At 48.0% G+C, this 20,228-nt stretch overlaps 1 protein-coding gene across 2 annotated transcripts; it reads right to left on the bottom strand.

Moving 5' to 3' along the window:
• Nucleotides 1–287: 287 nt before the first annotated feature.
• On the bottom strand, nt 288–2,232 carry LOC125556169. Of its 2 annotated transcripts, XR_007305029.1 has the most exons (3): nt 1,885–2,232; nt 1,099–1,791; nt 288–987 (listed from the first exon to the last, which is right to left on the bottom strand). XR_007305029.1 is itself a non-coding variant. In XM_048718949.1 (2 exons), exons 1-2 carry the CDS (start codon nt 2,065–2,067, stop codon nt 1,315–1,317), a joined length of 660 nt encoding a protein of 219 aa, XP_048574906.1. In that variant the 5' UTR covers nt 2,068–2,232; the 3' UTR covers nt 1,029–1,314. The 2 variants fall into 2 exon arrangements, 1 of the variants encoding a protein (XP_048574906.1); XM_048718949.1 differs by lacking the exon at nt 288–987 and having other exon boundaries at nt 1,029–1,791.
• Between the last annotated feature and the right edge of the window lie 17,996 nt (nt 2,233–20,228).

The raw sequence follows: 20,228 nt of genomic DNA, 5'->3' as shown, positions 1-20,228 counted from the left end.
TTTGAGAGAGCCTAATTTTTCCAGGCCAACAAAGGCATATCCGTGTCAACAAGGCCAAGAAACTGTGTGTTATATGCCGCAGCCAGGATATTGAATCAGTCTCCTCGTGATTGAGTTGAACCTGCGACAATTATGCCTAAAGGTTGATGAACTCTGTTATGTGGTTGACCGTGAGGTTGCTAGTAATGTCTATTATGAAAATCCATAGTAGTTTTTTTTCTCTAGAATACAAACAAGCATGCATATCATATATTCATAGAAGAAGTAGCCAAGATGGTCGACACAACGCCTTTCGGCAAAGTGCTACACCAAAAGGTTAACACCACATCCACCAAGGCAACAACGACACACAACTCGCCTTGCTCAAACTCAAGCCAAACAATGGCGAAGAAGACAGACACAGAGTACGCAGGCCGCGTCCCAACCAAACCGAACACCTTAGAGCTCGACAAAAACGCCAAAGCAAACTAGATCAACGCACTCTCCACTCATGGCGGGGAGATCGGCAAGTGGAAATCCATGTTGTTGTGTAAGGCCTTCTGGACAGTTTTTTTTTCTTGTAGGGTCCAGTCTTAGGTTCACCGTGACCAGAGCTACTTGATCTTCAGTCCTCGCCCCACGATCCAAGCTGTGGCCGTCGGCTCTCTGACTCGTGCACAGTCCCACACATTACCCGGCTCTCTGCATTCTGACACACTCCGCAGTACAACACCGTATCGATTTGCCCGGATTTGGTCTCGCCGGATCAGGATTCCGATATCATCGCCCGATGGCCGTAGGCCGCAGCATTGTCGACAATGTCGACCGCAGTGGAGCGCCGGAGTGCCCCGCCGGTCCCTCCCCGGATGCCGCCGCTTTGGCATCCCGTTCTCTTTCCCTTTTGGTCATGTCATGTCATCTGACAAGTCGTCGAGTGAAGTTAGCCAACCGTGCGCGCGCAAGTGCGCTCCTGCTTCGCTTTAGTTTGTGCCTCTACAGTTCACCGTACTGCATGGATAGAAAGCCGTTTTCAGAAGATACAGCAGAGGGAGCCGGAAAGCAAATTCACCAAGGAAACTAGTGCACTGAAAGTACATGCGTGTGAGTTATGGAGATTACGATCACTCGAACACTTGGAGATAAACCGCAGATTCTTCCAAGGAGAAGAGACAACGAGACCACTTACAACACTCTGAAACCGTCTCAACGTGACTGTGATTTCTGTGTGCGCCCAGTATTCAGCTCAAATTTGAACTGAATACCCGAGAGCACGCAGAATTTGTACCCAATCCAACCCAGGGCATTAAGGTTCTTGCTTGTCAACGGCGGCGTCGCTCAAGTCGCTGTGATCTTGTGACCGTATGCAGGGCGCGGGCTCGTCGCGACGGCGAGGTTGCGGCCGCTGCTCTGCTTTCGCCATTGCCAGGAGTCGGCCGGCGTGCTGGGCAGCGGCGGCACGGCGGGGCGGCGGCACAGCCCGAACGGCCACCCCTCGCAGTCCCGGAAGCCCTCCCACGTCGCCGGCGGGCCCATGTCCGTCAACGACGCCACGGTCGCCGCCCGGCTCGTGCTGCGCGTGAAGAAGCTCTTCACCGAGAAGAAGGCCTCGCTCTCGGCGTCGCCGTCGTCGCTGCCCGCCTCCGCCTCTCCCTTCTGCCCCCCTTCCACCACGACGAACTTCTCAGGGCTGGACACCTTCTCCAGAACGAGCGGGGTGAAAGACCACACGAAGGCGCTGGACAGAGTCGGCGAGCCCGCGCCGCACCGCGACTCCTTCCTCAGCTGCCGCCTCCTCATCTCGTTGAGTATCACCTGCAGCATCAACGCAAGGCATCTTACTCTGCCGTTACTTATGACCTCAAGTGAATCGAGCAAGAACATGACTGTAGCATGCTCTGCCGCCACCTGTTTCGTGTCGAGCATGTCGTCGTCGTCGTCGCTGTCGTCGTCGGAGCTCCACCGGGCGCCGGGGGTCCTGAGGCAGGGGACATGGCAGTGGGCGTAGGTCTCCCGGATGAGGCAGGAGAGGGACTTGCAGTGGTTAGCGGCCGGGAGCCTGGGGTGGTACTCGTGCGCCAAGCAAGGCATCGCTCCGGCTAACCGCGAGGGATCGGTCGATCTGGTCGAGTTGCCTGTGCAACGCTCATGCGATCGGCGATGGATGCTTGTATCAGTGTATGTATGTGTGTGATCTCTGCTGAGGATGGAGCGAGCTGTGCGTATAAATGGGGGGAGGATCTTGTCGCCGTGGCAGGCGAATGGGTTTTCAGCTGAGGGACGTGGACGCGCATGACAAGCGCCCCGCAACGTAAAAGGAGAGGAGGCTCTCGATTGCGCCGGAGCCCGTAGCTAGCGAGTTTAGGATCCTTTGGGTTCAAGGCTAAGTAAGAAATACTCGAGCTCGACAGTGTACTTGCAATTGACCGGGTTTTTAAATTTTATTTCAGTCATGCTAAACATGGACTTTAGTGTATCCGTGTACGATAATGAAGGACTGAAAGCGCCAAACAGAGCATCGACAACAGCTTGTTGTTTGATCCACAAGGTTTCTTGACCCGGGGTACCAACCAAACCGGTATGCATGTATGCTACGCTTTTGGGGTGGAACGTCGCCGTTGAGATAAACCGGCCGTCTTGACTGACCACACGCGCGTATGTATGTGAGTATGTGGCGTTTTCAGTTGCCGCGGCGGCGTCAGATCATGCGTCGACCGGTGGAAGCGGCCAGCACTACTCCGCCTCCATCCTGCCCTCACCGGTGCAGGTGCAGTGCCGTCTTGAAGCAAACGCCAAGACCAACCTCGCACCCACTCGACTCGATGATGCCAAGTGTGCGTGGGCGCCGTGCCGACCAAAGGCCCAAGAACACGGAAGCCGAGAACATTCGCTCCAGCAAAGCTGCGCGATTGAGTTTGAAAATGACAGGGTTATGTGCTATTCTCCCCGGTTTCAAATTACTTGTCGTATGTATGGATGTATCTAAATATATTTTAATTCTAAATATATCCATTTCTATAACGAGTAATTTGGAACGGAGGAAGTAGCTTTGTATGCGCATGTTCCTGGTGCCGCGACCGCGAGCCACACAAGCTCTACGTCTGCCTCCGTCTCCTGTTGTGCAGTGCACACCAACTGCTCAATGAAATGTCCAGCTGAGGTAAAATGAGAAGGAAGAAGACGGTTGCCACCTAGGCGACAACCGGTCAAAACCATACTAAATCAACAGGAAAATCATTTTTGACGTGTAGGTGGCCTAAAACAATTCGGTTTGAGAAGCTAAGGGACTAAGAGCATCTTCAACAGCCGCGCGATATAAGCGTCGCGTTAAAAAAATACAGTTTTTTGCACGCATGCAGCCGCTCCGGGCAATCCATGGAGGCGCGAAAAACGCGTGCGCGTCATAAGTGGTTCAGCGCGCGGGACGAAACGGTATCGCGCGCCGCTTATTTCGTGCGCCCGCTCCCGCGCGCTGCACACTCGAGCGCCCGCGCCGCGACTTCCACCTACCCCTAATCCAGGCATTGGCGACGTCGCCCGCACCACCCCATTTGCTCCGGCGACCCGACGACGCTTCCCCGGCCTATCCCGCGCCGCCGCTGCTTCCTCCGTCTCCCTCTAGTCGTCGCCGCCTCTCGCGCGCGCCATTCCTCCGACGAACGGCACCCGGCCGCCCACTGCCGCTCGGTGCCCACAAGGTGTTCGACAAAACGCTTGCAAGGTATGTATTGCTTCAACTTCACATTTGTTTACATGAATTTGGTGCATGTTGTTTGTAGTTTTTATAGACTAGTTTAAATTCAACATTGTAGATGAGCTCGTCATATGATTCTTTTTTTTGCGGGGTAGTTCGTCATATGATTCTTCTGAAGAATAATTTGATATTGAAGAGGAGGAGGACCTTGCAATAATCCTAGCTATGCACATCAATAAAAAACCGAAGCACGGTGGTTCGGTTATGGGTCGGCAGAAAATTTGGAGGGATAAGATCGATGCCGACAACAAATTGATGAGGCACTATTTTGTGGATAATCATGTGTACCTCGAGTCGTACTTCCGGCGCCGGTTTAGGATGAGCACCGAGCTGTTCAGACGCATTGCAGAGAAACTGGCGAGCCATGATCGGTTTTTTCAGCAAAGGAGAAATGTCGCCGGAGAACTTGGGCATATCACCTTTAAGAAGGTGACAACCACTTTGGGTATGTTGGCATTGAAGGAAATATGCCCTAGAGGCAATAATAAAGTTATTATTTATTTCTTTATATCATGATAAATGTTTATTATTCATGCTAAATTGTATTAATCGGAAACATAATACATGTGTGAATACATAGACAAACAGAGTGTCACTATTATGCCTCTACTTGACTAGCTCGTTAATCAAAGATGGTTATGTTTCCTAACCATAGACATGAGTTGTCATTTGATTAACGGGATCACATCATTAGGAGAATGATATGATTGACTTGACCCATTCCATTAGCTTAGCACTTGATCGTTTAGTTTGTTGCTATTGCTTTCTTCATAACTTATACATGTTTCTATGACTATGAGATTATGCAACTCCCGTTTACCGGAGGAACACTTTGTGTGCTACCAAACATCACAATGTAACTAGGTGATTATAAAGGTGCTCTACAGGTGTCTCCAAAGGTACTTGTTGGGTTGGCGTATTTCGAGATTAGGATTTGTCACTCCGATTGTCGGAGAGGTATCTCTGGGCCCTCTCGGTAATACACATCACTTAAGCCTTGTAAGCAATGCAACTAAATGAGTTAGTTATGGAATGATGTATTATGGAACGAGTAAAGAGACTTGCCGGTAACGAGATTGAACTGGGTATTGAGATACCGACAATCGAATCTCGGGCAAGTAACATACCGATGACAAAGTGAACAACGTATGTTGTTATGCGGTCTGACCGATAAACATCTTCGTAGAATATGTAGGAGCCAATATGGGCATCCAGGTCCCGCTATTGGTTATTGACCAGAGAGGTGTCTCGGTCATGTCTACATAGTTCTCGAACCCGTAGGGTCCGCACGCTTAAACGTTCGTTGACGATATAGTACTATATGAGTTATGTATGTTGGTGACCAAATATTGTTCGGAGTCCGTGATGAGATCACGGACATGACGAGGAACTCCGGAATGATCCGGAGATAAAGTTTGATATATGTGATAATAGTGTTTGGTCACCGGAAGGGTTCCGCAATTCACCGAAAGGGGTTCCGGATGTTTCCCGAAATGTTTGGGTACGAGAACACTTTATTTGGGCCAAAGGGGAAAGCCCACAAGGTTTTTGGAACGCGCAAAAGGAAGTTTTGCGGAGTCCAGGGGCCACATGCCGGGAACCCTGGCGTCTGGCCCTGGAGTCCGAGAAGGACTCTTGCCTTTCGGGTGAAACCGACTTTGTGGAGGCTTTTACTCCAAGTTTCGACCCCGAGGCTCAACATATAAATAGAGGGGTAGGGCTAGCACCCAAGACACATCAAGAAACACCAAGCCGTGTGCCGGCAACCCTGTCCCCTCTAGTTTATCCTTCGTCCTAGTTTTCGTAGTGCTTAGACGAAGCCCTGCGGAGATTGTTCTTCACCAACACCGTCACCACGCCGTCGTGCTGCCGGAACTCTTCTACTACTTCGCCCCTCTTGCTGGATCGAGAAGGCGAGGACGTCACCGAGCCGAACGTGTGCAAAACTCGGAGGTGCCATGCTTTCGGTACTTGGATCGGTCAGATCGTGAAGACGCACGACTACATCAACCGCGTTGATATAACGCTTCCGCGAACGGTCTACGAGGGTACGTAGACAACACTCTCCCCTCTCGTTGCTATGCATCACCATGATCTTGCGTGTGCGTAGGAAATTTTAGAAATTACTACGTTCCCCAACAGGCATACGTTATTCCGGCTGATCCAGTTGATGACCACTTGGCCATGGCTGAGAGTCAAGCCATCATGTGTGTCAATTGCTTCGCGTCGAAATTGTGCAAGTGTTTGACCCGGAGTATTTGAGATCTTCCAATGTTGAAGACGCCGCAAGGCTTTTGGAGATGAACAAAGCTCGCGGGTTCCCAGGTATGCTTGGCTCAATAGATTGCATGCATTGGACTTGGAAGAACTTTCCTAAGGCATGGCATGGGCAATTTCACGGCCAAAAAAGGGTTCCACTATAATACTTGAAGCAGTGGCCGGTCAAGAGATTTGAATTTGGCATGATTTTTTTGACTAGATCTTTGAATGACATCAACGTTGTTAATCGGTCACCACTCATGAATAAGATTGCAAATGGTGAACTGCCATCGGTGTAGTCTGTAGCAAATGACCATAGATACAACTATGTCTATTATCTTGTGGATGGCATCTACCCAAAGTGGCAAACATTTGTGTAGCCGTTGAAAAAACCGGAAGGTAAGAAAAAACTAGATTTCCATAATGCTCAGGCGGCGGCTAGGAAAGATGTGGAGAGAGTTTTTGGAATTTTGCAAGCCCATTTTGCTATTGTGAGAGGACCAGCTAGATTTTGCGATCAAAAGATGCTTTGATACATCATGTACGCTTGTATGATCATGCACAACATGATCATCAAGAATGAGCATGGTCAAGATTTAGACTACTCTCAGTATGAGCTCTTGGGACATCTCGTGCGAGTGCGACGGAGGGTTCCGAGGATGGCCTGATTTGTTGTCTCCTATCATGCCATTCAACGTGCCAAAATGCATGATGATCTTCAGAAGGATCTCAACGAGGAATGGTGGGCATGGAATGGCCGACAAAGAGCATGATGATTTGTTGTTTGATGTTGTATTGTTGAACTATTTGTTGTATTGGAAGATAAACTATTTGTTTGAGTTGTAATAAAATTGAACTATTTATTTGATTTTTTTGTGTTCGATCTTCTTGGTTTTGTTTGGAGTGCATATGTTGTTTGTGTTGGGCGTGCACGCCGTTTTTTGCGGCGCCTGTTGGAGCGACTCGCGCGCACTATATTTTGCAGCGGCCGCTGGAGCTAGCGCTCAGATGCACGTAAAAATTGGCTATTTCGACACTGTAAAGGCGTTTTCTGTGCGCCACGTGTTGTGTGCCTGTTGAAGATGCTCCAAACTTTGCCTATTTTGAAGTTGAGGGCCATTTCTATTACAAAACAATAAAGCTGAGCTACCTGCGACAGACCACATCAATTTGGCGTTCTCGGTCATCCGATGGTTCTATCTGACGCTCCATATCTCTTCATTGTGTCACGGTTCATGTCTGCCAATTTTCACTACATTGGCCGCATGGCCCGCTCGGCTCACCGGGCCACTACTCCACCCAAGCATTCTCTTGTTAATCAAGAAGACTGACCCATGTGCGTAGACAAATCCGGAAAGAGGATACTTCCAGCTCGTACCGTGCTTTCCTGTCTCTCCATCTCTGCCGATGATGATGTGTCGCCCCACGGCGCGCATTGTCAATGTCGCACCTCGTCTTCTGCACTTCTTTTTGACTAGGTGTTGGGGCGCGCCCGTGGTACGCCTCTTGAGGGGGAGCTGGGCGGTGCCTGTTTGTAGTCGACCCTTTAACGCTCTTTCCTATTCTAATTAGCGTTTGGGATGATTGTTTTAATTAACAAACTTAGCAGTAGAAATAAAAATATATATACAGAGAAAGGGCATTATGGATGTAACACCCACGATGCGGCTATATCTCCCACGTGTCGGAGCACGACTTAGAGGCATAACCGCATTGTAGGCAATGTCGCAAGAGGGGTAATCTTTACACATCCCATGTACTAAATAAGAAAGAGGTACAGAGTTGGCTTACAATTGTCACTTCACACAATACATAAATATAGCATTACATCATCCAGATACATTCAAGGTCCGACTACGGATCCAAAATAAAAGAAGACTACCCCTAATACTACAGATCCCCGATCGCCCCGACTGGGCTCCACTACTGATCAACTGGAAACGAAACATCACAACGAACAAGATCTTCATCAAGCTCCTCCTTGAGCTCGGTTGCGTCACCTGCACGGTATCATCGGCACCTGCAACTGGTTTTCGGAAGTAATCTGTGAGTCACGGGGACTCAGCAATCTCACACCCTCGCGATCAAGACTATTTAAGCTTATGGGTAGGGAAAAGGTATGAGGTGGAGCTGCAGCAAGCACTAGCATATATGGTGGCTAACATACGCAAATGAGAGCGAGAAGAGAAGGCAAAGGCACGGTCGATAAACTACGATCAAGAAGTGATCCTAGAACAACCTACGTTCAAGCATAACACGAGACCATGTTCTCTTCCCGGACTCCGCTGAAAAGAGACCATCACAGCCACACACTCTGTTGATTCATTTTAATTAAGTTAAGTTTTAAGTTTTCTACAACCGGACATTAACAAATTCCCATTCTGCCCATAACCGCGGGCACGGCTTTCGAAAGTTCAAATCCCTATAGGGGTGTCCCAACTTAGCCCATCACAAGCTCTCACGGTCAACGAAGTATATTCCTTCTCCCAGGACGGCCCGATCAGACTCAGAATCCAGGTTACAAGACATCTCAACAATGGTAAAACTAAACCAGTAAAGCTGCCCGAATGTGCCGACAAATCCCGATAGGAGCTGCACATATCTCATTCTCAGGGCACACTCGGATGAGACATCCTACGAGTAAAACCAACCCTCAAGTTGCCCCGAGGTGGCCCCGCAACACTCAGAGGAGCACTGGCCCGGGGGGGTTAAAATAAAGATGACCCTCGGGCTCTGGAAACCCAAGGAAAAAAGGCTAGGTTGTTAGTGCAAATGGTAAAACCAAGGTTGGGCCTTGCTGGAGGAGTTTTATTCAAGGCGAACTGTCAAGGGGTTCCCATTATAACCCAACCACGTAAGGAACGCAAAGTCAAGGAACATAACACCGGTATGACGGAAACTAGGGCGGCAAGAGTGGAACAAAACACCAGGCATAAGGCCGAGCCTTCCACCCTTTACCAAGTATATAGATGCATTAATTAAATAAGAGATATTGTGATATCCCAACAAATATCCATGTTTCAACATGGAACAAACTCTATCTTCACCTGCAACTAACAACGCTATAAGAGGGGCTGAGCAAAGCGGTAACATAGCCAAACAACGGTTTGCTAGGACAAGGTGGGTTAGAGGCTTGGCTTAGCAATATGGGAGGCATGATATAGCAAGTGGTAGGTATCGTAGCAAAGGCATAGCAATAGAGCGAGCAACTATCAAGCAAAGATAGAAGTGATTTCAAGGGTGTGGTCATCTTGCCTGCAAAGGTCTCCGAGTAGACGAAAGCTTGATCCTCGTAAGCGTACTCAATGGGTACCTCGAACACGAACTCGTCTCCCGGCTCTACCCAAGGCAAGAACACAAGCAAAGGAAACAATAATCAACCACGGTGCAATGCGCAGGCAACATGATGCAAAACATGGCATGACATGCGGGAAGTGATATGCAATGCATATGCATGCTCCGGAAAGGAAAGATTGAACCTGGCCTCAACTTGGAAAACCAAGAGTGCCACTGGAAAGATGAGTTGATTTCGGTCGAAATCGATATAAAGATCACCGGAATCGGATGCACGGTTTGCAAATGGCAAGCAAAACAAATATGGCACCGATCTGCGATTAACATCACGAGGCCATCTAAAAGCATCAAGAACAACAAGCTGCTGCACTCTAACATGACAACAAATCACATGGCAGTGATCCACTCAAGATGCTTGACAAAAAATGAACACTGAGCTATGGCTAATTCACACAATAGCAGGTTCAAACAAGCATGGCAAAAGTGCAAAAGATAACAGGTTCACAGACTTAGTGAAAATAACAACATGGCAGGATTTAACATCAGGAAGCAATGTTTAGAGCAAGATAACAACATGCTACAGGAACATATCATGGCAAATCAAAGCATAGCATGAAGCTACTCAAAGCATACAACAAAAGTCCCTTACTGACCATAAGCCAAAAAGGGATCAGAAACTACAATGGCAACCATGTGAACATAGCAAGTTTCGTTAACAGATTCAGACTTAGCAGAAAACTGGAACATAGCAAAACATATTCACGTAGGCATGTTTACGAGCTCGATGCACTCACCACAAGGCATTGCATGACAAACTAAGCATACATCCAGCAAGTAGACATGGCATAGAAGCTAAACATGGCAAGAACAACCTCATTGCATGCACGTATCAACTACAACAACCTCGGCAAAATTGCTTATCACGTAAACAATATGTCAGGAACATTTTATAGCAAAAGTAGAGCAAGATTGAGTCATGCTAGGGTGCTCCATAATTACAAACAAAGACATGAATGGATAGAGCATAACATTATCTCAAAATCATCCTTAATGAACATGCTCAAAAGAGGCATGGATCACTCTGCAGCAACATGAATACATAGCATAAAAATATTAACAGGACAAAGACTTAGAAGATTTCTAAGTCCCTGAAATCAGCAACATCACGAGAGCTACTTTGCATGCTTGTGCTAGTCACCACAGATATCACAAAAATACATGACATACACCCTTGTAAAGATGGCATGGCATACTAGAAAACACATGAAGGGCTCAAGTTCATAGGAGGCACACATTAATCATGGCAAAAATGACAAATGTCCAATTACTGATAATAATCTGAAACTAACATTACATAGCACTCTTGCAACAACATTTAGGGCAGCAAGATGAACTCAAATGAACATGGTGCAATGGAATGAAATGAAGTGCTCGTCGAGACGAACAATCTGATATGCTACACGCCCAAAACGGAGCCACGGGTGTAAAGTTATGATGCGATGAAGTATGCATGAAAATGTGCGGATCTAGGGACTTAGCAGAATTCCGGAAAAAAAAACAGATCGAGTGCGATATAGCTAAGTTGTGCACGGGGCCAGGGATAGGGCTGCTCACCCTGGGCTTCAGCCCACGAAGAGGGAAGAGGCAGGCCGGGGCTGGGCCGATGGAGCCGGGCCAGGGAGGCCGAGGCCCACGCGGCCACGTGCGGTCAACGGGGTGGGGATCGGGCTCTTCCCGATCTGGACGACGAGCGGCGGCGCTCTTGGCGAGGGCGGCGCGGCGCCGGTGGTGGCCGACCCAAGGCAGCGAGGCGCGCCGGTGAGGCAGGCGGGAAGGCGCGCCAGCGGGGAGGCATTCCGGCGCGGCCGCGGCTGCGGGCGGTAACCGGAGCAGGCAGGCGCGGCGAGGTCCGGCATGGCGCAGGCGGCGGGGCATGGCGCCTGCGGCGGCGCGCACAGTCAACGGCGGCGGCCGGCGACGGGAATCGGCGGCGAGGCACGCGGACGCTCGGGCGGATGGCGGCGCGCGGGCGCGGCCCGGTTCGGGCCCGACGGGGGCCGGATCTGGGCCAGCGGGTCAGGCGCGGTGGAGGGGAGCCGACGGTGGCGACGTGGCGCGCCGTGAGTGGAGGGGAGCGGCGGCGGGGGCGACGTGGCAGCGCGCCCTTGGTCGGAGTGAGGTGGCTGCGGGGCGGCGAACATGTCCGACGGCGCGGCATGAAATGTCCAGCGGCGGCGGGGAAGGTTAGGGTAGGGTTTCGTCCGTGAATTTTTGGAGGAGAGCACATATATATAGGTAGAGGGAGCTAGGAGACTCCAAATTATGCACGGTTTTCGGCCACGCGATCGTGATCGAACGACCGAGATGATGGAGGGGGTTTAGGTGGGTTTTGGGCCACTTAGGAGGGGTGTTGGGCTGCAACACACACGAGGCCTTTACGGTTCCTCGGTTAACCGTTGGAGTATCAAACGAAGTCCAAATGGCACGAAACTTGACAGGCGGTCTACCGGTAGTGAACCAAGGCCGCTGGGCAAGTCTCGGTCCAATCCGAGAACGTTTAACACCCGCACACGAAAAGAGGTAGAAAGGAACACCGGAGGACATAGGAGCGCCGGAATGTAAGACGGACAATGGGGAAAATGCTCGGATGCATGAGACGAACATGTATGCAAATGAGATGCACATGATGACATGATATTAAATGCATGACACGCAAGCAAATGACAAGGCAACAACAGCGAATAACTGGAAGACACCTGGCACATCAGTCTCGGGGCGTTACAACACTCCACCACTATGAGAGGATCTCGTCCCGAGATCTAGAATGGCACCGGAGGGAAAAACAGAATAGAAGGAGGAAAGGTAAAACTAAGTTGCTTCTTTGACAAACGAGTGAAACCAAAGAACCTTGAGAGGTTGACAAATTGAACGAAAGAAAACAACGAAGATGCACAAAGTTAAAAAGACTCCGTTAGAAAAGAGGAACAAAGAACATTGCGAAAAAACCTTGAGGTTGAAGGGCAATATATATATTGAAACTACTCCGGCTAACAAGATAGAGAAGGATTAAGAATGATATAATTTGGACAGCACTCCGACTGAAAATGGAAGGAACTAACAAGAACTTGACAAGATGAGAGGATACTTGATGAAATCAACAACACGCTACCTCCGGAACTATTGAAAGAATGGCACAATGGGTAAGAACGATTTCAGACGGCACTCCGGTTGAGAAGGGAGGCACAAGTTTATAAAATGGGAAGAACTTGAATGTTGGACACGACACTCCGGTTGAATGGATTAGCAAAAGGAAAGAACATGATCTTGGCAAGACGAGATGATAGGACGAAAAGAGAAACATCACAATGCCTCCGAAAGAAAAGAAAGAACGGAATGGAATGAACGGAGGGAAACGAGGTCTTGAGAGAGTATGCTTACAACAAATGCTAGAACGGAGTTGTTGGGTTATCAACAACGAAACGAATAAACTTGTAGTGGGCTTATGGAAAACATCTCAAAACTGAGGTGAAATTCTGGCACTAACGAAAAACAATAGATTGGATTGATATGAGCAAGAAGACGAGAAACTTATTTCACCGGAAGGATAAATGAAGAACTTGGATCATTTATAAGCACCATAGATAGCCACAATCCTTAGGGAAGGCTTTAGGTGAAATATAACCCAAGATAACTCCAATGAAGAGATTGGTGGATTTAAAATACCTCATTCTTAACAACAGGTGAATCATGAAACATGAACTCAGATTATCAAGAATGACATAATACCACCTCCAATGATACGGTAGAAAGAATTGCACTTCAGAATGCGAGATGAAGAATGCTTGAGCTCCTCTGAAAAGAATATCAAAGAACACTTCAATAATGAATTAAATCCTTGATGAACCATCATGTAGAACCTCCATGAATAATTCCGGTAACAAAAGGATAACGAAAATAAAGAGAAGTTGAAAACACAAGGTGAAGCCTTGCGATGATTTAGATGGAGCTTCGCGACGAGATAAAGTGGAAACTTGGAATACCGGGAGAAAAGATAAAGCATCTCGAACCGAGAATGTGATATGATGAACCACTCCGGAAAGCAGGAATTAAACACTTGGATGAAGCAAGAATAAGAATTACATTATGCTTATCCTTCATCAATTAAATTGATGACAAGCAACGGATTTGGCATACTACTTATTCTCGTAGAAAGATTAAGAGAGATATCGCGCCAACTTGGGAAGGTCTTCAATGAACCACCGGTAGAATTTGAAAAGCACGAATGCATTGATATGATAAACGAATGAAGAGGAATCTTGGAAGAACCACCGTAAGAATTGCAGATGAACGAAGAAAAGAGATGAATCACCGGTAAGAATTTGAAAACGAATAAAGATACTTGGGGAAATTTAGATGCAAGTGAACGAAGAGATTCTGAGATGATTAGAGAATACTTGAATGAAGCACCGATAAGATTGGAGAACGAGAGCTGAACGCTGGAATGAATAAATCTTCTGAAATGATGGGCTCCGAAGGAAAGAAATGAAAAACAACTCATGGAAATGCCCCGGATGGATGAAAAGAATTCTCACAATCAAAACAATTAAGAGAGGATGGCATCAAGCTAGAATCACGAATCCTTGAGAGAACGGATACGATTTGGAGGAAAAACTCTTCTTCGGTCTTCAAATGTTGATAATGATGATGAGAAGCAACACCAAGAATTGTTGAGGCACTCCAGAATGAACAATAGAAAAGGTTGAGACAATGATGAAAAGAATTTGAAAGATCTTGGAGAAAAGCATTTGACTGATGGAAAATTCATTCTTACATCAAACTTTGAAAAGAATTTAGGATAGCTCCGGGAAAATTAGAAGAGTCAGGTAAGATCCTGGACAAAGACCTGTGGGTTAGGGCCCACTCAAGAGAAACACCGTTGAAATGATTACTTGAAAAGGAGATAGCACCGGTTGAATTAAATGGCTTGAATAAGTTAAGACCTCGAAATGGGTTGAACGGATCTTGGATGACAAGACGAGCCTTCTGAGATATCTTCAGCACTCCGAAACAATAGAATATCGAGAAGTGGACGATTATGAGGTGCAACGGCATGGAAAACATTTGAAACGAGTTAAGGGATATGATCAACACCAAAAGCTTGAATTGGATCCCCCAGAGAAGAAAATGAGTGAAGAGTGCCGAACTTGAAGCTCCATTAGAATCTTCCTGAGAATCACCGGATAAAACATTGAACGAAAAGAATGAAGAAACTTCACATCAATAAGATGGGTACTTGATTAAGAAATTCGAGTCCTTGAAAAAAAAGGGGGGGGGGGGGGGAAAAACAAGACAATTTGGAATGGATGAAGCAAACACCGTTGAGAAGAACTGATAATTGATCTTGCGAATGTTGAAGTGATCGGATCCACTTGAAGAGATACACACCGGTTGTAAAGGATTGACATGACAATCTCGATTATCATGAAGGATTAATATTCACATAGGAGTATGAGAACACTGTTTAGGAAAGGTATGGAATCAACACTTGACTTCGAAGCAACTCGAATACCACAACTGAAAACAAAAACAAAGGATTGGCTTGCAGAATAAGCCGAAACAAACATATGATAGAGATTTCGTCCGAAGTTTTCGTGGTGGGGCCCACACGGGCTCAATCGTACAGCACCATCATGTACAAGGCAGTGCACATGACATACGAAGCGTCCCCGAGTCAGCATAGCCAAGGACTCTTTAAGACACAACGAGACCACTGTAAAACCAACCGTGGATAGGCGGACCACTAGACGTCGAACCCCAATCTCATAACATGCATCTGTCGGAAAGATATCCTAAGAGCTACTTGAATTCCCACTTATCAACTCCTGAAATTTTCCCGGTTATGCAATCAGGTGTTGGAGATACAGGGGAAGCATAATATCTCACCCAAAACTAGCAAAACCTACATCCAGATGTATCCATCCTTCAACACATAACCAAGAAACCTTCGGAAATCATTTACCTCAACCTACGAAAAGCATCCGTTATACGAGTTATGGCAATACTCCCGAACTCCTGCCCCAGTACTGGGTGGCGTCAAGGTTATCTCACCAACAACTGCATAAAAGAGATTTTCGATGTCGGCGAAACTCAGGTATTCCAGAACTTCAACGATAAAATTGTGACGACAACACCTCGGAGCTCAACTCCCCTGGACACTGCCACAACCCCTAAATGTCAGGAGGCACCAAGAACAATGTTCTCGTCACAAAACCATCGAAACAATTCCAAGATACCCACGTGATCCCAAATTTTTTTAGTGAAATTTGAGAAGAGAAGAGTCAAAACTTCTACGTCGGGATGCCTCACCAGAGCGACGAAGGGACTGAGGAGTAAAAAGAATCCTACTCTCCGATAATCCTAAAAGACTCAAAACATTTTTTTAGACTCAACAACGCCAGCGATTCGATCAAGCAGGGGGCTCCTAAGTCGGGGAAGGCTCTGATTACCAACTTGTAACACCCACGATGCGGCTATATCTCCCACGTGTCGGAGCACGACTTAGAGGCATAACCGCATTGTAGGCAATGTCGCAAGAGGGGTAATCTTTACACATCCCATGTGCTGAATAAGAAAGAGGTACAGAGTTGGCTTACAATCGCCACTTCACACAATACATAAATATAGCATTACATCATCCAGATACAATCAAGGTCCGACCACGGAACCAAAATAAAAGAAGACTACCCCTAATGCTACAGATCCCCGATCGCCCCGACTGGGCTCCACTACTGATCAACTGGAAACAAAACATCACAACGAACAAGATCTTCATCAAGCTCCTCCTTGAGCTCGGTTGCATCACCTGCATGGTATCATCGGCACCTGCAACTGGTTTTTGGAAGTAATCTGTGAGTCACGGGGACTCAACAATCTCACACCCTCGCGATCAAGACTATTTAAACTTATGGGTAGGGAAAAGGTATGAGGTGGAGCTGCAGCAAGCACTAGCATATATGGTGGCTAACATACGCAAATGAGAGCGAGAAGAGAAGGCAAAGGCACGGTCGATAAACTATGATCAAGAAGTGATCCTAGAACAACCTACGTTCAAGCATAACACGAGACCGTGTTCTCTTCCCGGACTCCGCCGAAAAGAGACCATCACAGCCACACACTCTGTTGATTCATTTTAATTAAGTTAAGTTTCAGGTTTTCTACAACCGGACATTAACAAATTCCCATTCTGCCCATAACCGCGGGCACGGCTTTCTAAAGTTCAAATCCCTGCAGGGGTGTCCCAACTTAGCCCATCACAAGCTCTCACGGTCAACGAAGGATATTCCTTCTCCCAGGACGGCCCGATCAGACTCGGAATCCAGGTTACAAGACATCTCAACAATGGTAAAACTAAACCAGCAAAGCTGCCCGAATGTGCCGACAAATCCCGATAGGAGCTGCACATATCTCATTCTCAGGGCACACTCGGATGAGACATCCTACGAGTAAAACCAACCCTCAAGTTGCGCCGAGGTGGCCCCGTAATCTACTCGGTCCGGACCAACACTCAGAGGAGCACTGACCCGGGGGGGGGGGGTTAAAATAAAGATGACCCTCGGGCTCCGGAAACCCAAGGGAAAAAGGCTAGGTTGTTAGTGCAAATGGTAAAACCAAGGTTGGGCCTTGCTGGAGGAGTTTTATTCAAGGCGAACTGTCAAGGGGTTCCCATTATAACCCAACCACGTAAGGAACGCAAAGTCAAGGAACATAACACCGGTATGACGGAAACTAGGGCGGCAAGAGTGGAACAAAACACCAGGCATAAGGCCGAGCCTTCCACCCTTTACCAAGTATATAGATGCATTAATTAAATAAGAGATATTGTGATATCCCAACAAATATCCATGTTCCAACATGGAACAAACTCTATCTTCACCTGCAACTAACAACGCTATAAGAGGGGCTGAGCAAAGCGGTAACATAGCCAAACAACGGTTTGTTAGGACAAGGTGGGTTAGAGGCTAGGCTTAGCAATATGGGAGGCATGATATAGCAAGTGGTAGGTATCGTAGCAAAGGCATAGCAATAGAGCGAGCAACTATCAAGCAAAGATAGAAGTGATTTCGAGGATGTGGTCATCTTGCCTGCAAAGGTCTCCGAGTAGACGAAAGCTTGATCCTCGTAAGCGTACTCAACGGGTACCTCGAACACGAACTCGTCTCCCGGCTCTACCCAAGGCAAGAACACAAGAAAAGGAAACAACAATCAACCACGGTGCAATGCGCAAGCGACATGATGCAAAACATGGCATGATATGCGGGAAGTGATATGCAGTGCATATGCATGCTCCGGAAAGGAAAGATTGAACCTGGCCCCAACTTAGAAAACCAAGAGTGCCACTGGAAAGATGAGTTTATTTCGGTCGAAATCAATATAAAGATCACCGAAATCGGATGCACGGTTTGCAAATGGCAAGCAAAACAAATATGGCACCGATCTGCGATTAATAGCACGAGGCCATCTAAAAGCATCAAGAACAACAAGCTACTGTACTCTAACATGACAACAAATCACATGGCAGGGATCCACTCAAGATGCTTGACAAAAGATGAACACTGAGCTACGGCTAATTCACACAATAGCAGGTTCAAACAAGCATGGAAAAAGTGCAAAAGATAACAGGTTCACAGACTTGGTGAAAATAACAACAAGACAGGATTTAACATCAGGAAGCAATGTTTATAGCAAGATAACAGCATGCTACAAGAATATATCATGGCAAAGCAAAGCATGGCATGAAGCTACTCAAAGCATACAACAAAAGTCCCTTACTGACCATAAGCCAAAAAGGGATTAGAAAATACAATGGCAACCATGTGAACATAGCAAGTTTCGTTAACAGATTCAGACTTAGCAGAAAACTGGAACATGGCAAAACAGATTCACGTAGGCATGTTTACGAGCTCGATGCACTCACCACAAGGCATTGCATGACAAACTAAGCATACACCCAGCAAGTAGACATGGCAAGAACAACCTCATAGCATGCACGGATCAACTACAACAACCTCGGCAAAATTGCTTAACACGTAAACAATCTGTTAGGAACATTTTATAGCAAAAGTAGAGCAAGATTGAGTCATGCTAGGGTGCTCCATAATTGCAAACAAATATATGAATGGATAGAGCATAACATTATCTCCAAATCATCCTTAGTGAACATGCTCAAAAGAGGCATGGATCACTCTGCAGCAACATGAATACATAGCATAAAAATATTAACAGGACAAAGACTTAGAAGATTTCTAAGTCCCTGAAATTAGCAACATCACGAGAGCTACTTTGCATGCTTGTGCTAGTCACCACAGAGATCACAAAAATACATGGCATACACCCCTGTAAAGATGGCATGGCATACTACAAAACACATGAAGGGCTCAAGTTCATAGGAGACACACATTAATCAAGGCAAAAATGACAAATGTCCAATTACTGATAAGAATCTGAAACTAACATTACATAGCACTCTTGCAACAGCATTTAGGGCAGCAAGATGAACTCAAATGAACATGGTGCAATGGAATTAAATGAAGTGCTCGTCGAGACGAACAATCTGATATGCTACACGCCCAAAATGGAGACACGGTGTAAAATTATGATGCGATGAAGTATGCATGAAAATGTGCGGATCCGGGGACTTCCAAAAAAAACAGATCGAGCGCGATATAGCTAAGTTGTGCACGGGGCAAGGGATAGGGCTGCTCACCCTGGGCTTCGGCCCACGAAGAGGGAAGAGGCAGGCCGGGGCTGGGCCGATGGAGCCGGGCCAGGGAGGCCGAGGCCCACGCGGCCACGCGTGGTCAACGGGGAGGGGGTCGGGCTCCTCCCAATCTGGACGACGAGCGGCGGCGCTTTCCGGCGAGGGCGGCGCGGCGCCGGTGGTGGCCGACCCAAGGCGGCGAGGCGCGCAGGTGAGGCAGGCGGGAAGGCGTGCCGGCGGGGAGGCGTTCCGGCGCGGCCGCGGCTGCGGGCGGCGACCGGAGCAGGCAGGGCGCAGGCGGTGGGGCATGGCGCCTGCGGCGGCGCGCGCAGTCAACGGCGGCGGCCGGCGATGGGAATCGGCGGCGAGGCGCGCGCACGCTCGGGCGGATGGCGGCGCGCGGACGCGGCCCGGTTCGGGCCCGGCGGGGGCCGGATCTGGGCCGGCGGGCCAGGCGCGTTGGCGATGTGGCGCGCCGTGAGTGGAGGGGACCGGCGGCGGGGGCGACGTGGCAGCGCGCCGTTGGTCGGAGTGAGGTGGCTGCGGGGCAACGGACATGTCCAGCGGCGCGGGATGAAATGTCCGGCGGCGGCGAGGAAGGTTACGGTAGGGTTTCGTCCGCGAATTTTTGGAGGAGAGCACATATATATAGGTAGAGGGGGCTAGGAGACTCCAAATTGAGCACGGTTTTCGGCCACGCGATCGTGATCGAACGACCGAGATGATGGAGGGGGTTTAGGTGGGTTTGAGGCTACTTAGGAGGGGTGTTGGGCTGCAACACACACGAGGCCTTTACGGTTCCTCGGTTAACCATTGGAGTATCAAACGAAGTCCAAATGGCACGAAACTTGACAGGCGGTCTACCGGTAGTGAACCAAGGCCGCTTGACAAGTCTCGGTCCAATCCAAGAACGTTTAACACCCGCACCCAAAAAGAGGTAGAAAGGAACACTGGAGGACATAGGTGCGCCGGAATGCAAAACTGACAACGGGGAAAATGCTCGGATGCAAGGTTGTCAAAATCGCGATTCTGTTATACGATTCTACGACTTTACGATCCAAACTAACCCCTATGATTCTACGATTTTAGTTCATAGAATCTATGTTTCTACGATCCTGATAGTGAAGATTCTACGATTTGCGATCTTACCATCGGAGCTCCGATCCGATTCAAAATCGCGATTCTGAC

This window comes from Triticum urartu, chromosome 5, assembly GCF_003073215.2.
Source record: "Triticum urartu cultivar G1812 chromosome 5, Tu2.1, whole genome shotgun sequence".
Taxonomy (NCBI): Eukaryota; Viridiplantae; Streptophyta; class Magnoliopsida; order Poales; family Poaceae; genus Triticum; species Triticum urartu.
Note: the sequence above shows the minus strand (reverse complement) of the source record. Positions and strands in the feature narration are given on the sequence as shown.

What these genes read in the sequence shown, in the direction of transcription:
- LOC125556169 (XM_048718949.1), bottom strand. Translation starts at nt 2,067, where the DNA reads ATGCCTTGCTTGGCGCACGAGTACCACCCCAGGCTCCCGGCCGCTAAC. An exon ending in ACATGCTCGACACGAAACAG is followed by an intron (nt 1,792 to 1,884) that starts GTGGCGGCAGAG and finishes TTGATGCTGCAG; the next exon opens with GTGATACTCAACGAGATGAG.